At 35.7% G+C, this 12,952-nt stretch overlaps 2 protein-coding genes across 4 annotated transcripts; both read left to right on the top strand.

Moving 5' to 3' along the window:
• The first annotated feature begins 4,721 nt into the window (after positions 1 to 4,721).
• On the top strand, positions 4,722 to 7,019 carry LOC140888475 (uncharacterized). The gene is made up of 5 exons (XM_073296165.1): positions 4,722 to 4,790; positions 5,433 to 5,609; positions 5,978 to 6,076; positions 6,185 to 6,427; positions 6,582 to 7,019. Exons 1-5 carry the CDS (start codon positions 4,722 to 4,724, stop codon positions 7,017 to 7,019), a joined length of 1,026 nt encoding a protein of 341 aa, XP_073152266.1.
• A 1,043-nt stretch (positions 7,020 to 8,062) lies between these two features.
• LOC140886155 (phosphatidylinositol N-acetylglucosaminyltransferase subunit A) lies at positions 8,063 to 12,587 on the top strand. Of its 3 annotated transcripts, none has more exons than XM_073292658.1 (9): positions 8,063 to 8,235; positions 8,341 to 8,477; positions 8,805 to 9,340; positions 10,091 to 10,245; positions 10,731 to 10,821; positions 10,979 to 11,095; positions 11,499 to 11,602; positions 12,082 to 12,172; positions 12,261 to 12,587. In XM_073292658.1, the coding sequence occupies exons 2-9, from the start codon at positions 8,453 to 8,455 to the stop codon at positions 12,354 to 12,356; spliced, it is 1,215 nt and encodes a 404-aa protein (XP_073148759.1). In that variant the 5' UTR covers positions 8,063 to 8,235; positions 8,341 to 8,452; the 3' UTR covers positions 12,357 to 12,587. The 3 variants fall into 3 exon arrangements, with proteins under 3 accessions (XP_073148759.1, XP_073148757.1, XP_073148758.1); XM_073292656.1 differs by having other exon boundaries at positions 8,768 to 9,340; XM_073292657.1 differs by having other exon boundaries at positions 8,063 to 8,477; positions 8,768 to 9,340.
• The last annotated feature ends 365 nt before the right edge of the window (positions 12,588 to 12,952 follow it).

The raw sequence follows: 12,952 nt of genomic DNA, 5'->3' as shown, positions 1-12,952 counted from the left end.
AGAACTAGCAGGCCTCGACTGAGGGAAAGACCTATTCCGCCGAATGCTGTCCTCCGCCTGGTGACAACGGCTCACCAAACCCTCGTAGGACATGTCGTCACCAACCGCCACACGGTCATGGATCTCAGGGTTAAGGCCCTGAAGGAACAGATTATACTTCATCTTTGAGCTATCAGCAATCTCGGGGCAATAGGATAACAGATCAAAGAACCTCTGCTGATACTCATCGATAGACATGGCTCCCTGTCGCAGACTCAGTAGCTCGTCCGCCTTCGACTGTCGGAGTGCAGGAGGAAAATACCGCTTTTGGAAAGCTGTGCGGAACTCGGCCCAGGTGGCCACTCCTCTCGCCGCAACAAAAGGTGCAGAAGTAAACCTCCACCACCTGCGCGCACGCCCATCCAGAAGATAGCCAAGGGTCTCCACCTTCTGCTCCTCGGTGCATTGGAAAGTCTGAAAAGTCGTCTCCATGCGGTCTAACCAGTTCTCCGCATCCTCCGGAGACTCACCTCCAACTAAGGGCTTAGGACCCAAAGCTAAGAATCGACGCACAGTGAAACGCTCGTCGTCATGATGACGATGACGCCGTTCTCGACGAGGCTCCCGGTCGACATCACCCCAACGCCCACCAACACTGCCATGAGAACTCCGGTCGTCACGATTTGACATCTACAAAAATACCTCAAGATGAGACTAAATCCCAAGAATTCTTTTGCATGCTCTGATACCATAAATGTAGTGACCCTTACCCGGTTCACCTACTAAACAGAACTTATGCATGCAATAAACTTAATTAAACAGATATCAGAATGAAACTGCGGAAACCATAAATAAAATACAATCCCAAGGAAAGGAATTTGTAATTAATCCAAATAATATACAAACCAAATCGAATAGCTGTATAAACCCAAACAACAGTGATAAAACCTAAGCGAAGCTCCAGCTGGCCAGCCACTGACTAGCCCCTCCTGGATACACCCTCCTCGTCCAATCGCAAACCTGCCCCATGGAATAGGGTGTCCAGAAAACACAGAGTACGAGACGTAAGCATAAAACGCTCAGTGCGAGAGTATGAGTATACATGCATGCAAAGTGAACTCCCTATAGACTCGAGGTTAAGGATCAGATAACAGAGACAGACCGGGCCCTGGTATGTAGCACGCTGTGCCGTCGCTTCAGGAGGTGGCTCCCATACCGAGATAACCGTGGATACGCCGGACCCAAATGGATGGAAGTCCATCCACTAACAGGATAGAGTACAACCCTACTAACAGACATCTCGAAAGAGATACAGCAAGATGCAAATGAATGCAGCATAATATCATGGCATATAAATCATGCAGTCACATAATACATGCATACTCAGTCAGGATATCTCGAACAGTACTTTCGTACCTCAATACAGTGCAAGCTCTACCAACTCTAGGTCCACGCCTATAGTCTGCTCTACACTGCCAAATGATACTACTATCATTAAAGTGCTCTAAAAGCCTTAACTAAGCTATTGCATACTCCTAAATATTTATAGGAAGCAAAAGCTATACCTTTGTCCGTCGTTAGCCCTTTGATGTCGATGCCTCCTGAACTTGGGCACAACTCCGCTACGACTACCGAACGCCTTGCCGACCTCCGGACCAAGCCTAAGAAGACTAAAACAGCTCCAAAAGGACTAGAAAGAAAAGGAGAACTCGAAATTGGCAAATGAAAGTGAAGTCTCGGCCTTCTATTTATAGACATCGATCGGAACTTCCGATCCTTGATCGGAACGTCCGAACCTCGATCGGAACGTCCGATCCTGCCATCGGAGCTTTCGAAGATCCTGATCTGCCACGTGTCAAAATATCACTTGTTGACTCCGGATAGGGGTGATCGGAGCTTCCGGTCCTGATCGGAGCTTCCGATCTTGCCATACGTCATGCCTGACGTAATATTGATCGGAGCTTCCGATCCTGTTCGGAGCTTCCGATCTCACCTTCGGAGCTTCCGAACTCTACCCAAGTAATTATGATTAATTCCTTAATTACTGATTTGGTTACGGGCTACTACAAAAATAGACTTCGAGCCAAACTCGAAAAACATAAATAAAAATTATGCCAATGAAAGCGAATCTCTGTCTAATTAGCCTCGACGAAGAAAGATCCACAAACCACAATCCAAGATAGAAATTTGTAGCCTCCATGCCTAATTACACATTAATTGTGGTCCATTGTAATTTATAATTTAGAGAGTGTTTACAAAAAATTATGTTTTTTTAGAAGTAATTAAACTTATAGATTATAAAAACGTTATGAAAAATCAAAAGTTGGTGGTGTTTGAAAACAAATTAATATAAAAATCTAAAAATCAAAGTTGAGTAGTGTTTGATAAATAAGTTATTAGAGTGATTTTAACACGATTTTTTTATTAGAATCACTTTAGGAGAATCATAATTAACATATGACTAGCTTTTGGATTTTAATTAAATTAAGCATAAGCTAACACATAATTTTGGTTTAAAAAACACACAAAAATAATTTTTTAAGCCAAAATCTAACAATCATTATAAAAAAGTTGATTATTTTATAGATTATAAAAAAGTTAAGAAAAATCAAAAGTTGATAGTGTTTGGAAACAAATGTGAAAATTTAAAAATCAAAGTTGAGTAGTGTTTGATAAATAAATGATTAGAGTGATTTTAACAATGACCTTCTTATTAGAATCACTTTTGGAGAATCATAATCACCACATGACTAGTTTTGGATTTCAATTAAGTTAAGCATAAACTAACACATAATCTAGGTTTAAGAAATACACAAAAATGATTTTTTTAAGCCAAAAACTAACAATCATTTTTTTTAGTGATTGCAAACACTCCCTTAATATTTTTTAGCCAATGCTATTGTTTGGACTTATTTATCACAGAAAATTATTTTTATAGATAACAAATTTATTTTACGAAGATTGTGCTCACGAAATGAAGGCACGCAATTTCTTATAATATCCTGCATAAATGGTTTGATATTATAAAAATAATTTGATATATTTTTACTATTTTATTAAGTGTGCGGTAACCCTATTCTAATTACTTTTGGTGTCATGGTCTGTTTTTCCAATTTTTTCTTTTGACCCCTTCACTTTTCTCTCTCCAACTCACTTATCTCACATTTTCTCTTAACTGCTCACATCCTCTAATTTTTTTATTATATATTTTTTCATCAATTTAAAACTAAATTTCATTCATGACTAATTTTTTTATATTTGAAAATAAATAAATAAACAAGTACTTTAAAATTAATAAATTATTCAATAACAACATTATATTTTATATAATATTTACACACACAATGCGTGTGCTCCGTCATTAGTACTAATTAATCGTGAATGCACGCTGCTTAAGCATAATATTTATTATACAAAATAAAAATTTTATTATAATTTTTAATAATTTATTATTTTATTTTGGATGAACAAATAACATAAATATAGATTTGTAACTATATTGAGTATAAAATAATTTGTATTATTTTAATAGTTATTGATAATTAAAGATATAAAAGTAATATAAATAGAAAATTAAAAAGAGAGCGAAATGTGAGAGAATTTAAAGGGATATTTGTGGTATTTTCAAAAAAACTTCATCAACATATACCACTAAAGGGTTAAACTTTATTTTTATTTTTTGAAAGGAAGGGTTAAACTTTATTAATAGAGTAGTAGATACCTTTCACCTGTAATGTTTCACTATCATAAGAAATCAAATGATGCGATGTAAAATTATTGTTAGTAGAACGTGATACACTCGATCTTACAATCAGAATCAAAGCTAATATCACTTGTTCGATTATTATATATTTCGAAAAGTTTATCAGAAAAAAATTGCCATGGTTCCATAATCTCCCTTACTACGAAAACGATTAATACTTAATTTTTAAATAATTGCATGACTTAAAATATTCCGAGTTATGCTGTTATTAAAAACTATAAGTTTTTGAAAGTCCGTAAAAATGTGACAGATACCGAATTAAAAGCATTTTTGGTGACCAAAGTGCAAATTTGATTTATAGAGTAGCCAGCTGCCAGAGGTAAGCTTAACTGCCGCAACAACAAAACTGTCTCATGGTAACGACACATACTCCATTTCCAAATTCCTTTCTCCTTCGTTTTCTTCTCATTTCTTCGCGATCACAATCAGGGGATTTTCACCTCACTTCAAGGTTTTTCTGCATTTGGGTACGAATCTTTCCCTTTGTTCGTTCAAATACTTGATTTTTATCGTCGCTTGTGACGTCCCTTCTCCGGATTATTACTACCATCGCATGCATTCCTCTGGGTTTCATCGTAAAACGATGGCTTTTCGGCTTGAAGTAGCGCGCAGAAGCGTTCGATCATGCTTTCTTGTTTGTGAATGTGGGTTCTTGGTGGGTTTCGAGGGTGGATTCGATATTTGGAATGATTTTGACATAAAATCACTCGCAGACACACACACACATGACATGACACATCAGTCGTTACTGAAAGTTTATTTTGATTTTTGCGTTCTTCAACCAAAATTGAAAGGAGATTAACGATTCTGAAATAGCGGGAAGAAATGTAGAAGGATGTTATTTATAATATTTTTTTTCCCATTGAGATTCTGTGATACATGGTTAGTTTTGAATGTCTACTGCTTTGAGCAAGCTATCTTTTGATATGTTCAAGATTTATGTATTCTTCAGATAATTTTTGCTGAAAGTTGAAGAAAAATGTCGCTGAAGAAGCTGCGAGCGAGTGGTTCTGAAAAGGCTCTGTCACATGCAGAGGAACAACACAAGGTAAGTGATTCTTTTACGTGTTATAGTGTACGTGGCTGGTTTTCTTCATAAATCTGATGATTCTTGCTTGTTTTCACACCAATGGTTTAGTGGGAATAAAGGTTACTAACTTACTATCTTGATAATAAATCATCGTGAAAATCAACAATGTATGGCGTTGACATGCATGTTTTTTGTTAAGATGACAAAAATGTGCGATTATATTTGAATCCCATTATAATTTTATTTCTTTGATTAAATGGAGTTCACAGACACACCTTTTGATCAGTTCAGTTTCCATTTAAGAGAAGTTGAAGTGCAGATATGATTAGTAAAGAACTTGATTGGGAATTCGATATGGATGATCTCTAAAAAAAAGAAACTGGATCAAGATGGTGTAGATTATTTCGAGTCTAAAGATTAATGAAACTTTATTCGTGAGTCATCATATTCAACCGACGTGTTTGATGCTGTGTACTGTTTTGCAAGTTGAAAACTGAAAAAGCTTCTCTGTTTTTATTTTCTACTGTTTTCAATTTACAAAGTTTTCTAAAAATATTGGGATTTGGTCCTTACTGATATTTTGATCGAGAAATGCTCTGAGATTCATTCATGCTCAGAAGTTTCCTGGAGCTGGTAGATTGATTGCTACTGTGAATGCAGATCAATGAGATTAGGAAAATACTGGGCCCTATTGCAAGCAAAATTCCGATGCAATGTTCTGATGCATCAATATTAAGGTTCCTTGAAGCAAGGAACTGGAATACAAAGAAAGCTAGCAAGATGTTGAAAGAGACCCTGAAGTGGCGTCTGGAGTACAAGCCTGAGAAGATCAAATGGGTACTGCTGCGGCTTACTTCTTCACAATTCAATATCACTTCAATTATACTTGGGTAGTGTTTGGGATTGCTTCTAGAAGACACTTTTGAGCTGTTACTTTTCAAGAAATCCCAAACACTACCTTAGAAAGCTTCCAAATATGGATTAATAACGTTTCAGAGGAGGTCACATTATCGAAAACAAAAATATTATGCTGGATCAAAGTGTGTCTGCTGGATGCTTGGTTAAACTGATACTTTTGCATTAATGTTATCTGCGAGAAGTTTGTTTTTGCTTGTTGTATTCTTGTTCGTGTATCATTTGGTTGAATAATATTTAAGGTTCCTTATTGTACGTGTTGGCGTTCGGAATCATTTTTGTTGATTCAGGAGGATGTTGCTGGTGAAGCTGAGACAGGGAAACTCTACCGAGCCGACTATCTTGATAACTTTGGAAGGACTGTGCTTGTCATGAGACCTGGATTTGAGGTAAAGAATTCTATTAAAAACTATTGTGGTGCTATAGCTTCTATTATATATCCTTCTATAAAGGTCTGCTTATCTTCTTCTTTTGCCATGATATATCCCATATATCAGAATACAAACTCTGTAGAAGGGCAAATCAAGTACTTAGTTTATTGCATGGAAAGTGCCATATTGAGCATTAATGGAGGCGAAGAGCAGATGGTATGGCTAATAGACTTTCGTCGGTGGAGCATGGGTAGCATATCAGTGAAGGTAACTCGAGAAACAGCACGTATATTGCAGGACCGTTACCCTGAAAGGCTTGGCGTTGCCATTCTCTACAATCCACCAAAAGTATTTGAATCCTTTTGGATGGTAAGTTCCAGCATTCTCATCGTGCATGTTTTGTGTTCACATGACATTTGTGTCTGTATCCTGTGTATCTTATCAAGTCTGTTACATGGTTTGTGAAACTGTGGTGAAACACACTTTATTATATGGACTCATTCGTTTTAAATTCAAACTGCAGATGGTGAAACCATTTCTCGAGCATAAGACATACAAGAAAGTAAAGTTTGTGTACTCAGACCAACCTCAGAGTACAAAGATAATGGAATCACTATTCGACAAGAAGAAACTGGAGTCGGCCTTTGGTGGGGATGGCGCGGACGACTTCAATTTCGAAGCTTATGCCAAGCGCATGATCGACGCAGAGAAGCAGAGATCTGATGCCAAGAGTCTTGATGATGCATCACCATCTGATCAAATAAGCATCACTTCTGAATCGCAGCAGTCGGATTTGTTGTCAGACATTGGTTCAGAAGCGTCCGACGAAGACGATCCATCACCATATGACAATGAAGCATTATCTGAGTTGGAAAATCTTGATCAAATGAAAAGTTTGAATATCCAGAGCAAAGATGAGCATGATGATAGCCAAGGAGCACAAACTGAGAAGATGAAGTGATGAAGGTTTCTTGACACAGCACACAACCCGCACCGACGGTATAAACTTTCGTTACTACTTACTCTGCTCGTGCAGGAGGCATAGCTTAGGTCCATCTTTTGTACAAACCATAGTCATAGACAGATGATACAAGATACTTCTGGTTTCCAAGTTTCCCTTTTATAAACGTTGAATACATTTGCCTGATCATGCTCCTTTTGTTCTTCCATCCTTGAGGCCTCAGACTTTGGCTTCTTTTGCACTATCTTCTAGTATCTTGAAGGAAAATTTAACATACCAAAAATGTTGCATAATATGATATTTAAGACTATATACTATAATATATTATATTATTAAAGAAAAATCTCATAAAGTAGTTGATTTTGGCATTTATGGTATGTTTTTCTTCACCTGCCATATTGCTCCAATTTCAGTCAAAAAGAATAATTTTAAGGCTATTTTTTATATATTATTTGGTATTGATAAAATACATTATATAAGCATATTAATTTACTTGGCATTTTACATTTTAAAATAAAATAATTTAATTTTTATCTAACTCAATCAACATTTTTACATATAATATAGTCTTACAAAAAAATATATCTAATTATCTGAAAACATATCAGTTATTTAATAATTTTATATCATTATTTAATTAATTTTAAATTAGGTTGATGACAGCTATTTTGGAAACAGGAATTATGCATTTTAATTTAGGTTGACGTATTCTAACTATATTATTATTATAACATTAAGCTTTTAATTAATTGATAAAACTTAAAAATAAAATTATCGTATCTCTCAACAAAACAAAAATTATCAGGTAATTAATTATTTATATGATCTCCTATTTTTAGCCATCACATATTTCTTTATTACAAAATACAACTCACTTGGTGTAATTGGTGTTCCCCTTATTTTATTTACGAAAATGAAGTTCATATTACATTACCATTTATTTATTTATTTATTATTTTCGTTAAAAAAAACGAATTATACAAATATGCAAATCATACATCGAAAATATTAGTAAATTTGATAAAAACAGGATCACAGTTAGTTTGGGGTATAAACGAATAGAAAATTTTAAAGCTTTAACTAAATATATTTGAGCTCAAGCTCAATTTATAGTTTAAAATTTGTACTCGGATTTGATTATTAAGCTGAGCCGATCGTAACCCCCACAATCGCCGACGACTTCCACCGCCTGGCGGCTCCCACTCTGCGATTTCCAGTTAAACCTGATTTATTTGGCTATTCTTGTTTCAGATTAACTTTCTTTCAGTGCTGTTCTTTTCAATTCTGCATTTACTTTGTTTTCGCTATTTCATTCTTGTAGGTGAACAATCGGATAAAATGGACAAACGTGAAAAGCACAGAATTTTGATGGTGTCTGATTTTTTCTATCCCAACTTTGGTGGCGTTGAGAATCACATCTATTACCTATCTCAATGCTTGATAAAACTTGGCCACAAGGTTGGTAAACTCGTTTGATTTCCAAATTCGTGTGTTTTTTCTTTTCCAGGTTATGATGGTGTTGATTAGGAGTTTTGAAGGGAGCCTACCTTTATAATTCTTGAAATGAAAATGGTTCAAATTTCATGTTTGAGTATATATTTTCTTTTTTGACTAAAATGATATTTCGTCCCTCTATAATCTTAGCAAAATTGCCTGCGGTTGGAAGTTTTGGCTGCTTTTTTTTTTTCCAGATTAGTTGCAAAAATATTATAAACAGTAAGAATATGTAAGCTTTTATTGTTTGCCAGGTGTTTGTTATGACTCATGCTTACAAAAATCGTTCAGGAGTGAGGTATATGACGGGTGGGCTAAAAGTTTATTATGTGCCATGGAGACCATTTCTCATGCAGAATACGTTGCCTACATTTTACGGGACTTTGCCGATTGTGAGAACAATTTTGATACGAGAAAAAATATCTTTGGTCCATGGACATCAAGCCTTTTCAACTCTGTGTCATGAAGCTCTAATGCACGCCCGTACAATGGGGTACAAAGTTGTGTTTACTGATCATTCTTTGTATGGTTTTGCTGACGTGGGAAGTATTCACATGAACAAGGTTTTACAGTTTACCCTAGCAGATGTAAGCCAAGCTATATGTGTTTCTCATACGAGTAAGGAAAATACAGTTTTGAGGTCTGGATTGCCACCTGAAAAGGTTTTTGTAATTCCTAATGCTGTTGATACTGCTGTGTTCAAGCCTGCTCCAAAGCGACTTAGCAGTCATGAAATAGTTATTGTTGTGATCAGTCGATTGGTTTATAGAAAAGGGGCAGATCTACTGGTTGAAGTCATCCCTGAAGTGTGCCGTTTGCATCCCAATGTAAGTATGGTTTCCCGTTTGCCTGTCATGCCTTAGAAAAGCAGTTTTACTCTTCAGATAGTGTTGTTGTATGAATTGTATTTTTAGCATGTCTTGTAGTTGCAGGCTCTGATATGCCGAGGCTATGGCTGTTGAAGGAAATGATTTTAGGCCTTTCCTGATAAAATGCGGCATTGCAAAATCAAACCTTTTTCTGCTCATGAATTGCAAAAATACAATCTTCATTTAACCATCTCTTTTTTCTGCTGTGCTTCCTTACCAATCTTGGCACTACTGAAATTTACCCATCATGAATACGTGAGAGCATATAAATTGCCTATGAATAGCATGACCGTTCATTTGTTTATGAGCTTACATGTGCAAAAGATCCGTAGCATTTCAAGAGTATCGCCGGCATGTTGTGGAAATATTTGGGTTATTCTCACTTAAAGTTGGTGGTTTGATGCAATAAGCAACTATGCTAGCTCCATTAGGTGAGATCTTGGCCATTTTCATGATCTAGTCTTAGCATTCACCCCAAACACCTGTGCATCAAAAGTACCCTTGTTATTTATCATGTAAAAAAACTTCACCAGAAAGTGTTATGCCAAAAGATTTTTTTTTCCCCCTATTTTGTAGTTGTGAAATTCCAGGTTAAACTGGCCCTATTGTTGTTTTGTTTTACACAATCTTGAACTACCGATGGGATAGTGAGTATATGTCTGCGAATGCTCCCTCACGCTGTTCACATCCTTTGTTAATTTTTTTAAGGTTCGGTTTATTATTGGTGGAGATGGACCTAAAAGAGTGCGGTTGGAAGAAATGAGAGAAAAGCACTCTCTTCAAGATAGAGTTGATATGTTAGGTGCTGTCCCACATTCTAAAGTACAGTCAGTTTTAATAACTGGTCATATCTTCTTAAATAGGTATCGTATCTTTTCATGTAGTTAGTTTGACGGCATTGATTTGATACCTTAAAGTATTATTCTATCAGTTTTTTTTTTACTTTAGTTTAGGCTAATTTTGTTGGTCTTGATGTGGATATTCTGGTTCTACAAGCGTCTCTCTCAGTTTGAACCTCTCTAAATTGGCGAAAACTATTGAATGTACCAGGAGTAACTTTGGGACAATATGCAATAATCATGGGTTTACGGGCATGTAATTCTTAGGGTTTTGAAGCAAAGCCATCTTATTGTAGACAAACCATATAATAAATATATAAAATTGTGTCTCTTGTGGTACAAGCTTGACACGATGTTGGGCATTGTTGTGCACATGCTTTTTAACTGTGACAACTTTGAATATTTGATATTTTCCTTGTTTATATTTATGTAAAGATATGAACTTCTTGTACCTTATGATTTATTTATTTAATTATTGAGAACCAATTATATCTTTATTATTTTGACAGTTCCTTAACCGAAGCATTTTGTATAGCCATATTGGAAGCTGCTAGTTGTGGATTATTGACTGTCAGTACACGAGTTGGAGGTGTCCCAGAGGCATGATCACCAGAATTTTTACTTTGGTTGGAAAATTTGATGACATCATACTAATAATGAGTGGAGATGATATATCCAGTTATACAGGATTTTAATATTTTAAGATGTACTTTATTTCAGGTTTCTCCGTTTCTGAGAAGTTGCCCTTGTGTCATAGGTTCTTCCAGGTGATATGGTGGTTCTTGCAGAGCCCGATCCAAGCGATATGGTACTAGCAATCACAAAAGCAATAAACTTACTTCCCCAAATTGATCCACGATCCATGCACAATCGTGTAAGTTCTATGTAGCTAAAACAGAGAGTATCGATATTCTATCGCAGTGATACTACACACTTATATTTTTTTCTCTCATCTAAAAATAAAATAGAGTGGCTTTATGAAAATTTATGAGCTCTAGATATGAAAATTCTTAAACTCATTACTGCATGTGGTGTGAGATATGGGCATGGTGAAACATGTGCATGTATGGGTGTGACCTTTTTATCTCAAGATGTAGGATTAAGTGCTTGATCAAATGTCATCGTATAATCTTCAAGTTCATCGTCTGCCAATTGCCAAATACTGAGGTTGACTTCAATTTTGTGGACAGTCTCGAAGATGTAGTTTTCTATCCAAGTTGTGTCAAACAAATGATAAACAGAACCTTATTAATTTTGTTTAGTTTATTCCTCTGCAGATGAAAAAACTTTATAGTTGGCATGATGTTGCCAGAAGGACGGTGATCGTTTATGAATGTGCTTTGAGATGTTCCAATCAGGATCTCTTGGAACGATTGCCCAGGTATGCTTATCAAGTCTATTACTATGCAGCCTACATATTTATAAAGCAATGCACTTATATTTTCCCATGCGCTCATTCACTGTTTTGTTCTTCTGAGTTTGATCGATCAACTACCCCCCTCCCCCCTTCTTTTATTGAACTGGCAAGGGCTACTTGTTCATGTGAGGTAAAACAACAAATCCTATTTGATTTTAGCTTCTCTGAAGGTGCTAAGTTTCCTTGGTATGAATCAGTGTCCAAAGTTCGTGATGACTTCGTTGGCAATTACTATTCGCGTGGCTATGTTTAAGGTTTTTGGTGGTTGATATTTGTTCATCACAGGGTTGGTGCCTTTTTAAATGACAAAATATTCAATGCTATGTTGTATTTTCTTTTTATTTTCAAGTTCTCTCTCCAAATAAAGTCTTTGTTAAAGTAATAAGGCTTTGAATTACAATAGTTATTGAGAAAGCATCATAACATTTATTTTACATTGTTAGGTACCTTTCTTGTGGTTATTGGGCAGGAAAGCTCTTTTGTTTGGTGATGATAATTGATTATTTGTTTTGGCTTCTGTTGAAGCTGTGGCAGGTATATATTTATGTGGTGTATCTTCAGTATTTCCACTATTCCTCGATTTATTTGTTTATGTTAACTTTCACTGTCAATATCTATGTAGGCTGATGAGGACATAGAGGTTGCACCTGATGTTCATCTAACCAGTCCCCAGCATGGAGAAGAAATGTGGGATTCTATCGAAGGTGGGAGTTCGTAGTAATATACAGATTCATTGGTTCACCACACGATTATCTGCACTCTATTCTGCGAATCTTTTACTGTTTTGGATTAATTTTAGCATTGTATCAATCCTCGACGCTCGCCATGTTTTATCATGTCTGATGTTGTGACAAAAGTATTGTTGAAGAATTTTTAGGGTCTGTTGTAAATTGGTGAATTATGCTTGTTCGTTACTCGGTTTAATGTCGTCTTGGACAGTTGATGCAATTTTTCGTACGGTAATTTATAATTCAGTCCCCAAATTTAAACATAAATCGGTGATCAGTCCATGTCAGAAAAAACTTTGTTTAAACTTCCTGGGCCCACATGTTTTGTTTCGGATGAAATTTGGTACAAAACATGAAAAATATGGTACAAGTACATGATATTTGAGTATCGACTGTTTCAAATCTTGGTACTAATTTATGATTTCTGAGTACTCAAATATGTAAGCAAATATTGATATAATGACACATTTGTTTTTTTAGATGACAATCGATACAAAATATTAGAAATACGGTACTAATATATGAGATTTTGGGTATCAAATGTGTTAGATCTAGTATAAATACATGATTTTTGAGTACTAAGAAA

This window comes from Henckelia pumila, chromosome 3 (assembly GCF_033568475.1).
Source record: "Henckelia pumila isolate YLH828 chromosome 3, ASM3356847v2, whole genome shotgun sequence".
Classification (NCBI taxonomy): Eukaryota; Viridiplantae; Streptophyta; class Magnoliopsida; order Lamiales; family Gesneriaceae; genus Henckelia; species Henckelia pumila.
Note: the sequence above shows the minus strand (reverse complement) of the source record. Positions and strands in the feature narration are given on the sequence as shown.

Bases quoted from the DNA above. Each gene is read 5' to 3' on its own strand.
- LOC140888475 (XM_073296165.1), top strand. From the start codon at position 4,722: ATGTCGCTGAAGAAGCTGCGAGCGAGTGGTTCTGAAAAGGCTCTGTCA. The intron at 4,791-5,432 runs GTAAGTGATTCT...CTGTGAATGCAG, and splicing joins ATGCAGAGGAACAACACAAG to ATCAATGAGATTAGGAAAAT. The intron at 6,428-6,581 runs GTAAGTTCCAGC...TTCAAACTGCAG, and splicing joins TATTTGAATCCTTTTGGATG to ATGGTGAAACCATTTCTCGA.
- LOC140886155 (XM_073292656.1), top strand. From the start codon at position 8,358: ATGGACAAACGTGAAAAGCACAGAATTTTGATGGTGTCTGATTTTTTC. The intron at 9,341-10,090 runs GTAAGTATGGTT...AATTTTTTTAAG, and splicing joins TGTGCCGTTTGCATCCCAAT to GTTCGGTTTATTATTGGTGG. The intron at 11,096-11,498 runs GTAAGTTCTATG...ATTCCTCTGCAG, and splicing joins CACGATCCATGCACAATCGT to ATGAAAAAACTTTATAGTTG.